Genomic DNA, 16,529 nt, shown 5'->3' on the forward strand with positions numbered 1-16,529 from the left:
TTTTTTTTAAAGAAACAGGGAAGGTAACTTGGGATATCAGGGGAAAGAACTATAACTAAACTAGGGAGAAAAAAGGTAGTCAGAGAGTCTGACAGGGAGCTCCTGTTTGCTCCGTCCGCAGGCGAGGGCGGTTGAAGAGGAACTGAAAGGGAGGGGGTTGAGTCACGCTCCTCAGGAGGCGGGAAGGGCTCGAGACGCCTCCTGGGCATGCGTGGCTCAACAGGGGAAACTGCTATAGAAAGCTCCGATCTGAGGCTCAGGGTGACCCTTCACCTACAGTGGAGCACCCACAGGGACACTACTCGAAGAAGAACCACAAATGCTCGTGCACAAACGGGGGGTGCTCTCTGACCGTGAACACAGACCATACCATCCGTACCGCTACCATGCAGGTTGTTGAACCACTAACTGTCTAAAGACAGAATCATTATTGTCAACTAATCTGTGCCACGAGTTTGTAATATGCTTTACAAACAGCAGCACTCTCTGCTGAGAGAAGCTTACAAGCTTCCATGAGACCAGGAAAGCTATGCAAGACCGCAGACAGGCTAACAATACCATGTGTCAGGATCAGGGAGTCTCTAGATAACACTTAATTCTGCCGTGAGTGCAGGGAACTGGATCAGATGACCTCTTGAGATACCTTCCAGTCCTATGATTCTATGATAGAGGATGTAAGAAGCATTGATGAGTAGAGCTGGCTGGAATCATAGATTATGGCTGAAAGAGACCTCAGGAGGTCATTTCATCCAACCCACGGATCAAAGCAGGACCAACTCCTTCCACCATCTCCCCAGGGAACCCATCATAGGGTGTGTCTAGACTACATGCCTCCTTCGACGGAGGCATGTAGATTAGCCAGATCGGAAGAGGGAAATGAAGCCGCGATTAAAATAATCGCGGCTTCATTTAAATTTAAATGGCTGCCCCGATCTGCCGATCAGCTGTTTGTCGGCAGATCGGGGCAGTCTGGACGCGACGCGCCGACAAAGAAGCCTTTCTTCATCGGCACAGGTAAACCTGGTTTCACGAGGCTTACCTGTGCCGATGAAGAAAGGCTTCTTTGTCGGCGCGTCGCGTCCAGACTGCCCCGATCTGCCGACAAACAGCTGATCGGCAGATTGGGGCAGCCATTTAAATTTAAATGAAGCCGCGATTATTTTAATCGCGGCTTCATTTCCCTCTTCCGATCTGGCTAATCTACATGCCTCCGTCGAAGGAGGCATGTAGTCTAGACACACCCTTAGTGCTTTACCACCTTCCTAGGGAAATTGTTTTTCCTAATACCCAACCAAGATCTCCCCCACTGCAACTTGAAACCATTGCTCCTTGTTCCGCCACCTAGACACGTGAGTAGTCGAGTCGAATACTCAACTACTCGCTTCCCCACTTGCTGCCTCTGCATCAGCTGGATCTCCCCAGCATCATCTCCACAGTACCACCTGCCCCCTCCCCGTGGCTGCCTCTATCAGTGGGGCCCCTTATCTAATTGTGTACTCGATACAAATTGTATCCAGTACACAATTAGTCAATTACCCACTTCTTAACATCCTTAGGCCAGGACTGCTGCAGCTCTGCATTTTAAATGTAGTAGTAAGAGCCGTAGTTGAAATGTAGCAGGAGCTGGGTGCAAAGGCAGCCTGGCTCCTACTACATTTAAACTGCAGAGCCACAGTGGGGGTAGGTCTTGGACTGGTGCGAGCTGGCACAGAGCACTTTCCCTTATCAACTAATCGTGTAGTCGATACAAACTGTATCAACTACACCAGGGTGGCCAACCCATTAGAGATGAAGAGCCAAACTAGCAGTGGAAGCCCTGACTCGTCGCCATGAGTTGTACGAGTGAGGTGAGTGTCTCTCTTCTTTTCTGCTCATCGGCTGGGAGCTATGGCCATGAGGGATTGGTTGGTTGGTTGTTTTTTCTCACTCGTATGTTGCCCCTGACTGATTTTCTGTGGGCCAAAAGAGGTCCCCACCCCTGGCATAGAAGGTATAAAGCTGAGAACAGGAGGAAGAGACACAGCAGCAGAGGCCTGGGACAAGAATGAGGGAAGACGCAGGGACTAGTGGGGACACCAATACGTGCTGCCTTCCCAGCAAGTCCTTGGAATTTGTACGGGAGGCAGAAGCCAGGCTGCCAACTAAGGGCTCCCAGGCTGCCAACTAAGGGCTCCCAGGAGTGGGCACTGAGGTCAGAGGAGTGGGCACTGAGGTCAGAGCTGTGCTTGCAACAGATCGGAGAAGCAGGAAAAGCATCAGCAATCAAGGCAAGAGATGATTCAGGTGGGGACGAGGGTTTCAGCAGGGGGGCGGGAGAGGGAAGGGCAGGTTTACCGGAGAGGGAGAAGCAGTGATTCAGCAAAGGACTAAAATCAGGGCCAAGGAGGAGTGAACAGACACGGAGCTGCGGGCCCAGAAGACAGGAGGAGAGCGGGCTCCATCCATAGGCAGAGAGAGGGAACACAGGACGGTCTGTTTGAGAGACAGAGTAAGATGGTAGTTGGGCAGTGACACGGTGATGCCAGAAGCAGCTGGACCTAGGGAACGATCTGCACCAACCTCTACTGTGGGTAATAGAATCCCATTCTCAGTGGGTAAGGCGGGTAGGCAGGGAGACAGGACAAAGGCAGAGGAGCCAGTAAACTGGAGTTGGAAAGGACAACCCGTCAGCAAGGCAGCAACAGTCAAGTGCGCAGACCCGGCACCCCACCTCCCACCCAGATCCTGCATCCTTATCCTACTCGCTGGCAGCCCTGTCCCGCACATTGAGCCCCTCATTTTTGTTTCCACCCCAGAGCCTAAGGGGGTCCACAAAATCCACTAACTCTGGAACCCCAGAAAAGTAAACGTGGCCTAGGGAAGCCCTGAACCTTAGTCCTCCCACCCCTTTCCCTCACCTCATGGGGCTGGAGTGCAGGAGAATGAGGTGTCTCAGTTGGGGGCCATATCAGTGAGGGTTGGGGGTTTTGGGAGGAGTTTTTTTGCTTCTCACTTGTGTGGTCCCCAATGGATTTTTCGAGGCCCATTCCAGTGAGGCTGCTCTGGCTGGAATGTGCCTCGTGCAGCTGCCGCTTGACTCCCGCTGGAGCTGGGGCTGCCCGCAAGGACTGGGACCTTGGTACTAAAAATAGCACCATGGGCAGCCTCTGCTCCTCTCCGGGCACGTGGTCCCACCCTGGGAGCAGCTGGGGCTGGAATGTGGTACTAAAAGTAGCACCGTGGGTGGCCTCTGCTCCAGTCCCAACACCTGCCAAGCCCGAGTGTGCCCCACAGTGCCCAAGCTGGGCTCCATGTAGCTCCTGCGGGGGCTCCGCTCCAAGGTGTGGAGGTCTGTAAGTGGCTCCGCCAGGGTTTGGCTTGGACCCGCCTGGACCCCCAGCAGCGGTGGCCGCTGTGCTAACAAGCTGCCTGGAGGAGGAGGAGGCGGTGCCACCAGACTGGGACCCTGCAGGTGGAAGGAGGGGCCGTGTGCCATTGGAAGCTGGCCCAGCAGCCTGCCGGTAAAGGGCCAATGGAGCTGCCTATGTGCTCTGCTGGGGTGGGGGAGGAATCAGGGTGCTGAGGAGCAATGGCATGGAGCTATTCCTTGGTCGCTTCTTCCCGCAAGCCGTGTCCCCATCAGGTAGTGAAATGTCCAGTGGGACTTTCCGGGACACTTCACTACTTGATGGGGCACCGGGACAGAGCATTTAACTTCGGGACTGTCCTGGAAATATTGGGCCGTATGGTCAGCGTAACTATGCCAATAACATTTTAGTTGCGCTACCTGTTCCCATTATACTAACAACCCATCTGGCTTAGGCAAAAGCAACATGCACAGTGTTGTAAGGACCCCTTGGTTCACTCATACTTGTAAGAAACAAGCAAGCAAAACTCAAAATACTACCCCAGGGCTGAATCCTACTTTGGCGCCAGCATGCCCCACTGCTAATTTCCCACGCTACAGGGTGCTCCTGTGTTTCAATTGCCTGGTCACACTCCTTCAAGCGCACACAGCAGCAGACAGGTCCTGAGGTAGAAGGCTGAGGCAGGCTCACCCTCCGAGTGCTTCTTCTTGGTGTGATAGGCCAAGGCAGAGGCTTGTGTGAAGGTCATGAGGCAGTGCTTGCACGTGTAGGGGCGGTCTCCAGTGTGCAGCCGCAGATGATTCTTCAGGGTGGAGTTGGCTGCGAACTTGGCGCCACACTCTTCACAGGAGAAGGGCTTTTCATCAAAGTGCTCCGTCAGCTTATGGTACTGCATTCCTAAGGGCAGACACCAAAGCCAGCAGTTAACATCTGGCACAAAGGCCTTGCCAAAGCAATACCCCATTCCAGCCCTGACTACATCACCAGGTAACTGCTTAACTTCACACCAAGGCTGCTGATTCTTAGCAGACAGCAGGCCCAAATGGCTTCCCAAGCTGCCACTTGCTGAGAGAGGAATGAAAGACGTGGCAGTGAGCTTCCTCTGCCCATAGAGGAAGGCTAAGGGACTGGGAAAGAGGAAAAGGAACTCAACGTACTGAGAACCTTTAGCCCTTTCATTACCACCAGCTGAAGAACTGAACAGGCCATCTCACGGTGCAAGTATTTTCTGGAGGCCTTTTAAATTGCCAGCATCCTCACTTTTCCTTCATGAGGCTCATGCAATGGCAGAAAACAAGCATGCATTAAGATAAGCAGAAGACGTTAGGGCAATCAGCAGTGCGGGTGAAAAGAACTGAACGGGGCAGCCCAGGGCTTCTCAATCTCCCGCGTCCCCAGTGCATACATGAGGGAGGAGGCTCTGATTTCAGATGTGCCGTTAACATGGCCTGGTATCTAAACCCCTCCTCCCCTGCTGCTCGTGGAGTCTCTTCAGGTTCAGTCCTACCTGAAGCATGAGCAAATTCTCTTCCACAGATGTCACATGTCACTGGGAGCCGCTTCTTCTTTTTGGCTGTCGCTGTAGCTCCAGGCCCTCCGTGGGCTTCCAGCTGGTGGTTTTCCAGCTCTTTCTTGGTGGTCTTGATCTCATTGCACTCTTTACACTGCAATTGCTTCCCCTTGGCCACGCGACACCGCTTCATGTGCACCTTAAGACGGCAGTAGAAATGGAAGCTCTTATCACAGGCTTTGCAGACAAAGTTCTTCTTGGAGGGAGCTTTCTCTTGGGGCTCCTTCTGCTCCTTGGCACTTGCACTCCCAGGCTTCTCCTCCTCCTTGTCCATAGCTTCGATCTGGGATTCACTGTTCACCTTCCACTTTCTGATTCCAGCCTTCTCCCCACGTCCTTCTGTCAGGAGTCCTGTGTGGACAACATGCTCATTTCAGTGCGTACTGACAGCTCCATGTGCTCACCCTGTGTCTACTAAGAGCTGCCCAGGTGCAAAGGGATGTGTCACATCCAAATGGCAGCTCTTCACACCCACTTGGTGCAGGGAGCAAGAACAATATCAGGTGCAAGGAAGTGGAGAATCAGGCCTGAATTTCTCTGTCAAAAATGCCAGTGTCTACAGAGGCTTCCATAAAGTGACCGAGCACGTGGGCAGAAGTGCAAAAGAAAGTCTCCTCCCATTTTAGCACCAATGAGAAAACTGGAGCTGCAGAGACCTGAGGGCCCAGGAGTGAAATTATTGTTTGCATAAATATTTGCAGTTTGAGGCCTTCGTTATGATGGCCCCCTGGTGGCTCCAGAGATAAGGCAGGATTGAATTTTTCATGTAAAATGGGTGCAGATCCCTTAATTGAACAGGGTAAGGTCCAGGAATTCCTCTCTAGCATGTTAGCATGCCCTTTCAGAAACAGGCTAAGACTGGGGTGCCTCATGCTCTTCTGGGTAGATTTAAAATGACTCACTGACACCTCCTTTCCAGAGATGATCACAGTGTTTTAAGCCCCTACAACAGCACAATCCCAAAAAGCACACTGGACTCCAGCCTCCAGGAAAACCCTCTGGGATAATAGGTGTGGGGGAGGCAATAAATACACAAAACAGTCATTTAGCTTCTTCGTTATAGGTAAAATCTTGCAAATCTGTGGCCATGGAAACTAGTGCAGAATTAACCTTTTGCCATAGCCGTGTACTCAGGAACTCCGGGGTGCATTTTTGGACATTTGTTTCTAATGTTTGAGGTTATGGAGCGAACCTTGCAAACACAACTGAGCGCACCCATGTAGTGATGTCACCTGTTTGCAGAAAGCCTGCAAACCAGCAGAGAGGGATTAATTACCCGTGTACTGCAATGCACCGTTAACTCTGACATTTAGGTGTCCATCTGTGGCATACTGGAAATGTAATGAGTGTAAAATAAACTCTAACGCTGCTCACAGACAATGTTCCTTCTACTTTTTTCTATCTATATGTAGAACAAATTTTGTTATGTGCACCAATGCATATGCAGATGTGTATTACCAACAGAAACACATGCTGCCAGCTGTGGGTGCTCTAACAATCAGATGGTCAGCACCTAAGCCTCTCCTGGGGAGCTGCCCAAGCACTCAGCTTACAGGGAACACGACCTACATCTCACCTCTTTCAGTTCCCAATCCCACTAAAGTTCTACTTTCTCCCATCCCACAGACCAGATCAACTCCCTGACACCAGCACTGAATTGGAGATAGACAAGCACTCAGCAAAGAAGAAATGGTTATTCATATTCCAGGAACTGCAGCCCTTTCAGAGGTGCTGTTCAAATATATTCCATAAACTGCCTTTCTGTAGAAAGATGAGGGCCTGAAATATAAGCCCATGTATCACAGGCCAGGTCTGAGGCCTGAGGCCCTTACAGCCAGCAGTGATAAAGACTTTGCTAATATAAAGCAAAGTGAAGTTGTGAGCAAGAGGCAGGCCCTGCTCACAGAAGTTTGCAAGAACAGGGCTGATATTGCAGGAACACTCATACCTAATAAGTACTTGCAACAGGCTGTAAGCACATCCCAGAGGGGTCACAACAGAACACCTCAAAAAGAAACATCTTGGTACTATCACACTCCCCACAAATAACATACACACCATCCCAGGTTAAGGACAGGGTCTAAATTGACAGCATGACAGATAGTGATCAAACCCCAATATACAAGATAATGGGTGGATCAGGGTATGTAAGAGGGTGTCAACCTTGTACATCAGGAGTGATGTGTAACTTGTTTGTACCTGTGTATAAAAATGTACCTCAAGGGAGCCGTCTCTGTCCAGCTGAGGGGGCCGTGTTGCGTTCCTGGCACTGACAGAGATGGTCCATTGTCAAGTGGTTTGGTAGAATCTGACAACTATTATTGTACTTCATTGGACAAGAAGCCTGGCCTGAAGCCTTTGATCTTTATCTGGTTTTTGGTCTTTGGGGGCTGCTGGGGGACCCTCAGGGAGCTCCTCAGGGAGAGCAAGTACTGCAGGGTCCCTGCTATCTGAAGCAGAGATGGCAATAACTGGCACTGCTGTGTCCAGAGTGTGAATCTTTTATACTTGGCAGAGGTAAGTGTCAGAGTCCTTTCTACTGGGGAGAGCATTTGTATCTAGCTGAAGAGACTCTACTGATGTTTCCCAGCCAGGAGCCATGCTATTAAGGCACCCTGGATCTGGATGGAGGATATGCCCATCTGTTGAGATATCCTCTCTCTATTGGAGGGTGGCTGGGTCTGAGAATCAGAACAGCCTCAGCCATGCTGGTGCTACCATGGTCATTCTGGCTGTGTCCTGCTGGGTGGTCTGGCTCAATGGAATGGAGCCAATTTAAGAATATAGTGTGAAAAATATCTTGAATGTTCAAACCACCACCACTAAACTGCATCGTCCTTGTGCTCTAGGAAAGCCCTGCTGCCACAGACTTGTGCTGGACAATACTCTTATCTAAGGATGTTAAGGATTTGCTTATCAGATAGTCTTTTGACTCGTTGACTAGTCGATATCTCCCACCCCCCCGGCTGCCTCTATGAGACAGAGAGGCAGCAAAGGCGGGGGGAGGGGGTACTTCAAAGTGGCAGCATTGCACAGCTGATCCAAGGCAGCTGCTGCACAGCTGATCTGCGGATCAGCTGTGCGGCGGGCTGCCCCTTTAAAATGCCGCCTCTGTGAGAGTCAAAGGGGCAGCCATGGAGTTCAGGATCAGCTGGGGACTCCCTAGTTGATCCCGGGCTCCCCGCGACATTTCTCTGGAACCCAGGATCAGCTCAGCAGTTCCCAGTTGACCCCGGGTTCCACGCGGTACTGCCCTGGAACCCAGTGTCAGCTGGGGACTCCTTGGATCAGCTGTGCGGCGGGGCTGCCCCTTTAAAACTCCACTGCTGCACATTTCAAAGGGGCAAGCTGCCGTGGAGCCTAGGGTCAACTGGGGACACCCCAGATGACCCCAGGCTCCGTGGCTTTGAAATGTACAGGAGCCCCCACTGGGGACTCTTGTGCATTTCAAAGCAGGCATGCCACATGCAGCCTGGAGTCAGCGGGACTTCCCCCCTGGCCCCAGGCTGTATGCGGAGTTCCACATTCCTCCTTTGAAATGTACAAGAGTTCCAGCAGGGGCTCTTGTACATTTCAAAGGAGGAATGTGGAAGTGCCTATTCATTAGTTGACTAGTTGATTAACCACATTTTAATATCTTTTAGGTGAACCTATGAGATGGTTAATATATTTACAATACAAACACAGAGATCTACATGGATCCTCACATGAACAGCTAAGGCTGAGATAGCTCCACATGAAAATAAACAACCTGAGTTTTTCCTGAAGAAAAACCTAGCCCAGAAATCACATACAAAGATACTGGGTGAATCACTGAAGTTAGAGATGGTCAACATGTATTAGACCAACCAATCCATCTACCTACTAATGTCGGAATGACCTTACAGTACATTTCCTGGAACCAGGGGACATACGTAAATCCAAGTGCTAGGTTCCCAAACACACTTTTGCTGAATGCTCCATTCTAACTGTACAATACAGAGTTTGGGCAAACAGCAATTATACACTGTGATCCAACACTAAAGCCACACACAGCTCCAATTACCACAGATTGGTGTAATCGAATTGGAGTGGCATTTGCAGGTTTCTTACCCACGTGCCCAAGCTCCTGCATCACTGGCTGTAGGCCTGGGAAAGACTCGTGAACAGTGCATAACAGCTGACAGATCTTGATGGCAGGAACAGACTTCTCCTGTGCAGTGTTCAGAGCTGCTTTCAAGGAGGCCTCTGAACTCTCCTTCTGAGAGGAAATACTGAGCAGCTACAGAAACACAGGAGAGAAGAAGTCACATGGCAGATAATGATTTTTTTTCATTCCTGTACTTGCTTTAGTTTGGTTTGGACCCCTTTCGGAGAAACAGAAGAACAGGCCTTTTGCCACAGAGCTCAGACTATAACAGCCACACTCGGTCAGACCTATGGCCCGCTTAGCCGCATAACTCATTTCTGACAGCAGCCAGCACCAGACGCTTTGGGGGCAATGAACAAATCAGACCAATTGTGAGTGATCTCTGTGGTCACCCAGGGTATGTCTAGACTACACCTCTCTGTCAACAGAGAGATGCAGATTAGGCACGTCGAAATTGCTAATGAGGCAGGGATTTAAATATCCCGTGCTTCCTTAGCATAAACATGGCTGCTGCTTTTTTCCAAAATGGAGCTATTCCGAAAAAAAAAAAACCCGGCAGTCTTGACGTGGATCTTTTGAAAATAAACCCTTTTTCGAAAGATCCTGTAAACCTCATTTTGGCTGTGTCTAGACTATACCTCTCTGTCGACAGAGAGATGTAGATTAGGCACGTCGAAATTGCTAATGAGGCAGGGATTTAAATATCCCGCGCTTCATTAGCATAAACATGGCTGCCACTTTTTTCTGAAACGAAGCAAAAAAATGGCAGTCTAGATGGGGACCTGTTGAAAATAAACCCTTTTTTGAAAGATCTTGTATTCCTCAAAAAATTCCTGCCTCATTAGAAATTTCAACGTGCCCAATCTACCTCTCTCTGTTGACAGAGAGGTGTAGTCTAGACACAACCCCAGTTCCAGCGTCGGGCAACTGGAAGGACAGGGATGCCAGAGAATGGGGTTGTATCCCTGACAATCTTGACTAATAGCCATCAATGGACTTATCCATGAACAGCTCTAATTATTTTTTTAATCCCGTTATACTTTTGGCCTTCATAACATTCCCTGGCAACAAGTTCTACAGGGTGATAGCAAATTCTATGAAGTACCTTCTCTTGTTTGTTTTAAACTTATTGCCTATTAATTTTGTTAATTAAGTTGTATTATGTGAACCACTTTCTCCAAACCATTTGTGATTTTATAGACCTCTATAATATCCCTTAGATGTTTCTCTTCTAAAATGAACAGTCCCAGCCTTTTTAATCTTTCCTCATATGGATGCTGTTCCATATCCCTAACCATTTTTTACTCTTCTTTGTACCTATTTTAATTCTAAGATTTTTTTTTGAGACAACAGAAACTCCACACTATATTCAAGGTGTGTACATACCATGGAGTCACATAGTGTCATTATGATGGCCTCTGTTTTATCATCAATCCCTTTCCCAATGGTTCCTAGTAGTGTTAGGTTTTTTGACTGCTGCTGCATATCGAGCAGATGTTTTCAGAGAACTTTTCACAATGACTCCAATACCACTTTTTTTTTTGAGCAGTAACAGCTCATTTAGATCCCATCATTTTCTTTACATAGACCGGATTATTTTTTCCGATGTGCACTACTTTGCACTTACTAACACTGAATTTCATCTGCCGTTTTGTCACCCAGTCAACTGAATCCCTTTGTAACTGTTCGCAGTCATCTTTGGACTTAATCTTCAGTAGCTTAGTATCATCTGCAAATTGACTAGCTCATTTATGAATATGCTGAATAGCACTCCTCAGTACAGATCCTTGGAGGGCCTCACTATTTACCTCTCTTCTTTGTGAAAACTGACCATTTATTTCTACTCTTGCTTTTCTAGTTTTTAACCATTTAATGACCGAGGCAAGGACATGCCCTCTTATTCCAATTGCTTACTTTGCTCAAGAGCCTTTGCTGAGGATCCTTGTCAGTGCCTTTCTGAAAATCCAAGTATTCTATATCAACTGTATCCCCATGCTTGCTGATTCCTTCAAAGAACTCTAATTGGATGTAGGGTTGTTCGATAGTGTGTAACTGAATAGTCGTCTAATCACATCAGATTTAGAGATTACATGACTATTCAATAGTCCCTGGGGGCGGGGCCAGCAGCCGGTGTGCTCCTGGCCCCACTCCTGGGGAACCCCTGCCATCTCACACTGCTGCCTCTATCAGAGGCAGCAGCATGGGGTGCCAGGCGGGAGCTGGTCCAGAAGGGAAGCCAGTTTAAAAACCAGCTCCTTGTACAGTTCAGTTCTCGACTGCGACCCTGCACTGCTGCTTCTGATACAATGGCAGCAGCTCAGGAGTGGCATGTCAGTGTGGGGGATCTGAGCTCCCCGTGGACAGAGACTTCCAAGGAGTCAGTGCTTTTAAGCCAGCGCCCCCCAGCACCGGCTCCTGCCTGTCCCCCCTGCTGCCTCTGTGGGAAGCAGTGGGGTGGAGGGAAGGTGGGTCTGTGGAGCCAGCACACGTGGACAGCCAGCTTAAAAGCCGGCTTCCTGCGTGTATCTGCTCCCGCCTGCTTCCCTCTCCCTCCACGCTGCTGCCTCTGGTAGGATGAGGGAGGCCCATCTCCCATTTCCCCCTCCCCTTGCTGCCTCTGATACAGAGGCAGCAAGGGGGAGAAAATGTGTGTATTGGACAGGATTAGCCCAGGCTCATCGGTTAATCGTGTAGTCATCTACATGTTGACATCCTTAATAGGCTGGTGAGACATGATTTTCCTTTACAAATGCCATGTTGCCTCTTCCACGCATATTGTGTTCATCTATGTGTCTGATCATTCTGTTCTTTACTACAGTTTCAGCCAATTTGTCTGGTATGAAGTTAGGCTCCCTGGCCTGTCACACCCAGGATTGTCTCCGGAGCCTTTTTTAAAAATAGATGTTACATGAGCCACCCTTCAAGCATCTGGAACAGAGGCTGATTTCAAAGGCAGGTGATATACCACATTCAGTAGTTTTGCGATTTTGTATTTGAGCTCCTTCAGAACATTTGGCTGAACATCATTTGGTCTGGGTGCCTTAATACTGTTTAATTTATCAGTGTGTTCCAAACCCTCCTCAATGCTGACTTTCCTTTGGCAAATACTGTGTTTTACTTAGTTTCTAACTGCACCAGCTGAAAGGGCTTCAGGGGATTTAAAAAAGAAAAGGTTACAGCAGTTCAAGTGCTTGACTGCTACTTTTGGACTAAGCCAAACTAGCACTGCTGCCACTGCAAGGAATCAGGGACTAGTACAATCTGCGATAGCTCACTTTTCTTGAGGATAATGACTTTGTCAGCTAACTGGGAACTCCGGTCTTTCACTGGGGGATAGCCCCGATGTGCTATAATTTACAGGACATTAAAGCCAAATCATTCCACAGACCTTTGGGCATTTCTTCCCCTTTAACCCTGCTGCTATGGTACCATATCCACTGTAGCTCATCTTGGCCATAGGAACACGAAGTATGCACGGCATAAGTAACAGCATGCAGAGAGCTGAAGATGTTATTAGGTCATCTGCAGCTTGAGAGAACTTTCCATTTTGACAAATATTTACAGTCAGTCTAAATAACGCCAAATCCCCAGAGGTTACAACAGCAATTGGCAAGAGCAGGAGCTGATCAGCTGCAGGCTGCCCTGTGAATGAACTTCGCCAGCCAGCCATGAAGGAGCCCAGCAAATGCTTCTGCCTTGTTCAGTTTTATCTACAGGCTGGATGTGGCCTATTCTCTCTCCTAGAGGTGAACGCCAAGGTGAGCTTGCCAGCATGACAGGGCAGCTAAACTCCTCCACATCAGTCTCAGCCAGAACGGAGCTGCATTCTCAGCATGCCCCGTAGGAACACTTCACTTGTGTCACAGGAGTCTGGAGGCTGCTGACCCACAGCACAACCCACACCATGCTAGCTGCCAGCTGTGCTTTCCATGAGGCATCTCTGCCACTTTGCAGAGCAGAACAGGCACTTTATGGCGAACGGTCACATTTTGCTCAAATGAGGCCCTATGCTGCATGCATCCCTTGCATAAAATGTTTGGCACCCCTCATTCTAAGAGAAGGGCAGCTCTGAGAACAGCATGCCCTGGCTCCACTCATCTCAGCGGGGTCAACTTGGATCAGGATGGAACATCATGGAACACACATCACAGTAAAGCAGAGGACAGCTGTGAGCCGCCTTACTACCCTGTCAGTACCTCTTTCACTGCCTCTGTGAGGCCCACTTCTCCTGGAGCCAAGCCCTCCAGTCCAGCGCTCTGCTTGATGGCCTCTGAGATCAGCTTGCTGTGCCGCAGTATTATTTCAATGGCTGTACTTTCACTTGTGGCCACTGAAGGAAAGAAGATAAAAAGAATGGGGTGGTTCTGTAGGTCTACGCCATTTCAGACCCTCCCTGCCAGGTGGGAATGGTTCCCTTTAGGAGTTGGAGGAGGACAAAGGACAAAGGTGCAGGCTTTGGTGCCATTAGTTGTGGCTGCAAAAGCACCATCCAGCAACAACTGGAGATAAAGCAGGAGTGACAGTTTTCAATTAAGGATGTTAAATGTGGTTAATTGGCTAGTCGATGGAATTTCCTTTGAAAGGAGGAATGTGGAACACCGCATGCAAACCGGGCCAGCAGCACGTCCCGCTGACTCCAGGCTGCACGCAGTGTGCCTGCTTTGAAATGCACAAGAGTCCCCAGCTGTGAGTCCCCTGCTGACCCCGGGTTCCATGCTACTCTGCATGCTGCTAGGAGCCCAGGGTCATCTGGGGACTCCCCAGCTGACCCCGGGTTCCCCACAGCACTTCCCTGAACCCAGGATCATCAGGAGACTCCTCAGCTGACCCTGGGTTCCGGGGAAGTGCCACACTGAGCCAGGGATCAGCTGGGGAGTCCCAGCTGACCCTGGCAGTTCCGCACAGAACCTGAGATCAGATGGGGACTCCCCAGCTGACCCTGGGATCCGGGGAAGTGCCACGCAGAGCCCAGGGTCAGCCAGGGAGTTCCCAGCTGACCCCAGACTCCACTGCGCCTTTGAAAGGTATGGAGGCAGCAGTTTCAAAGGGGAAGCCGCCACACAGCTGAGATCAACTGTGTAGCAGCTTCCCCTTTAAAACTGCTGCCTCCGCACCTTTCAAAGGGGCAGCTGTGGAGCCCAGAGTCACCTGGGGACTCCCCAGCTGATCCTGGGTTCCAGGGAAATGCCGTGGGGAGCCTGGGATCAGCTGTGAAGTCCCCATCTGGCCCCCGGGCTCCACTGCTGCCCCTTGGAAAGGCACAGAAGCGGCATTTTAAAGGGGCAGCTGTCGCAGAGCTGATCCGTGGATCAGCTGTGTAGCGCTGCCACTTTGAAGTACCCCCCTCCCCCTTTGCTGCCTCTATGTTATAGAGGCAGCAAAGGGGGTGGAGAGTCGACTAGTCAAGACTATCTGGTAAGTCGACTAGTCTTTTACATCCCTATTTTCAATGCTTGTCTACTCTGCAGGGCAAGGTGAGATGAGTTGGGTCTTTTGAAGGAATTTCTTAAAGGAACATAGTGAACTTAAACAATCATCACACTTCTCTGAGTGTATCCTACCCGCTTTTGTAACCAGCAGTGCCTAAGATCATTGTCAGTGGAAGAGATCACAGGATAAATGCATTTTCTCTAGTTTTTCCAAGTGCGCTGACTTGATGCATTTGATGGAAGTGTGTATACAGTCAGTTTCACTCTTTCCCAGCACTGAGAGTCAGCCAGCTGAGCTATGTTCTAATTTGGTGAGAATTGGGGAAAGAAAAGCATTTTAAAGTAGGAAAATGGCAAAGAAACACGGGCAGGCGTAAGTTGTGTGTGTTGGGGGGTCAGGCAGTGTGTCTGTTGTGGCCTTGGGTCTATCAGAGAGATGGTACTTCTTGAATTCTTTTTTACTGGAAGTGCTAACTAGCTGTAGGGATGTGAGATATGTGCATTCTGTCACCTGACAGGACAACAGGGAGGGGAGCTAAGCCACAGAAAGACGAATACCCTTCCCAGACCTCCGAAGCTTTGCTAATTTCTAGAGACAAATGCTGCATTGTTAGAAAGTGTTCAGTAAATATCAGTTCTCCAGTCCTATGGGGCTTCTTTATTTCTCATTATAATGAACAATGCACAATCCTAGCAGTGCATAACACCACAGGGAAAGTTGTTCTGGTGTTCCTGGCCCCAGCTATAGAGGAAGTCATACAAAAAAGATGGCTTTCATCATTCTTCCAGCCAAGCTGGGGGTGATGCGAGGGATTCAAACAACTAACCAAACTGCTAGATGTCTGTCTGAGCTCTGGACCATTTAGTCTCCACTTTGCAGGATTAGGGGTGAGAGTCAATGTGCCTCTGAAGGTGTGTCCACATCCACAGCAGTGGGAGAGCGCTGGAAATGGGAGGATTTGGTGGAATCTGAGAGGAAAGCACCATAAAACCGAGAACGGAAGCAGATGGAGCGAGATCTGTGAGGACCAAGGGAAGGAGGATGCAGCAGGATCTTCAGATAATCTAGTTCTGATGTTTGCGGGGATGGGGAGAAGGATCGAGTGGGAACAGTGAGAAAGGCCCCTCTGGACCTGGTGGGATCTAAAGGGAAGCCCAGTATGATATCACTACCTGTTTGGAAGAAAAAGTCAGCATCGGGGTCTTTGCGGATTTCCTCAATGAGCAGGTGAAGTGGAAGTGCTGCCTCTCGTGCTGCCAGCAGCACCTGCCAAACAGCAGCCACTGACAGAGTCTGTTCTTCCAGCGCTGCAGACACCAGTGAGTGGAAACCACTTGGGCCGGTCTCCCTCTTCACAAGCTGTTCCATGACCTTTAAGAGACAGGCACCAAGACACTAAGGGGACTTCTTTGCATCTGCCACACACTAGCCAACTACCCATTTGCCTGCTGGAGATCTGCGTTCTCATGTTTCTGTTGCCCTGCTGAGACCTATACCAGGAATATGAGTCAAGTGAACACAAGCACCCAGATTGCATGCTTACCAGTGCACAAATGTGACATGAGCCATGCCAACACCAAGAGAAACTGGTCATCCAAACTTTCAGCTCCACAAACCCTTCTGTTGCTAAAGAGAAATTAACCCAATTTCTTCTACTGTAAAAAAACCACCACTCTGTTGCAATGAAGAATGAAATAATGATGTCCTCACTAGCCTTCCACATCCAGATTCCAGACTTCATGTTCTAGTAAAAAAGACAGACAATCATCTCACCTCTCGTTCTGCAAGAGCTAAGTTCTGTGCAGCTGAGATCCCTCGCAGCAGCATCTGCGTGTCCATGAAGAGCTCTGCAAAGTTTTCTTGGTATTGTCTCAGTAGTTGGGTCCCATAATCCTCTGGGGTCCATCTGGCTGAATGCAAATGAAAATAACAGTTCAATATGTTGTGCCTTTCTGCTTCTCAGAGCTAAGGGGTTAAAGCAGGTTAAGGCAGCCTCACTGGAATACTAGGTTACTGCAGGAGTCTTTCACTTGAGGGACCTGGATCCAAATCC

The 16,529-nt window shown here is 49.4% G+C and overlaps 1 protein-coding gene across 7 annotated transcripts in view; it reads right to left on the reverse strand.

Annotated features, from left to right (window-relative positions):
• Positions 1–16,529, reverse strand: part of ZBTB40 (zinc finger and BTB domain containing 40) — a 93,743-nt gene that overhangs the window by 30,398 nt on the left and 46,816 nt on the right. For 6 of the 7 annotated variants that reach the window (XR_012897351.1, XM_075906661.1, XM_075906659.1 and 3 more), the window contains 6 exons: positions 16,250–16,386; positions 15,649–15,847; positions 13,243–13,376; positions 9,010–9,178; positions 4,855–5,268; positions 4,038–4,244 (listed from right to left, as the gene is read on the reverse strand). Coding sequence is in view for 6 of the 7 variants with exons in the window: in XM_075906661.1 (XP_075762776.1) it covers positions 4,038–4,244; positions 4,855–5,268; positions 9,010–9,178; positions 13,243–13,376; positions 15,649–15,847; positions 16,250–16,386 (1,260 nt within the window). In the remaining variant the exon portion in view is untranslated. The remainder of the gene's footprint in view (positions 1–4,037; positions 4,245–4,854; positions 5,269–9,009; positions 9,179–13,242; positions 13,377–15,648; positions 15,848–16,249; positions 16,387–16,529) is intronic. The other variant, XM_075906663.1, reaches the window with a different exon arrangement.

Source organism: Pelodiscus sinensis, chromosome 23 (genome assembly GCF_049634645.1).
Source record: "Pelodiscus sinensis isolate JC-2024 chromosome 23, ASM4963464v1, whole genome shotgun sequence".
Taxonomy (NCBI): Eukaryota; Metazoa; Chordata; order Testudines; family Trionychidae; genus Pelodiscus; species Pelodiscus sinensis.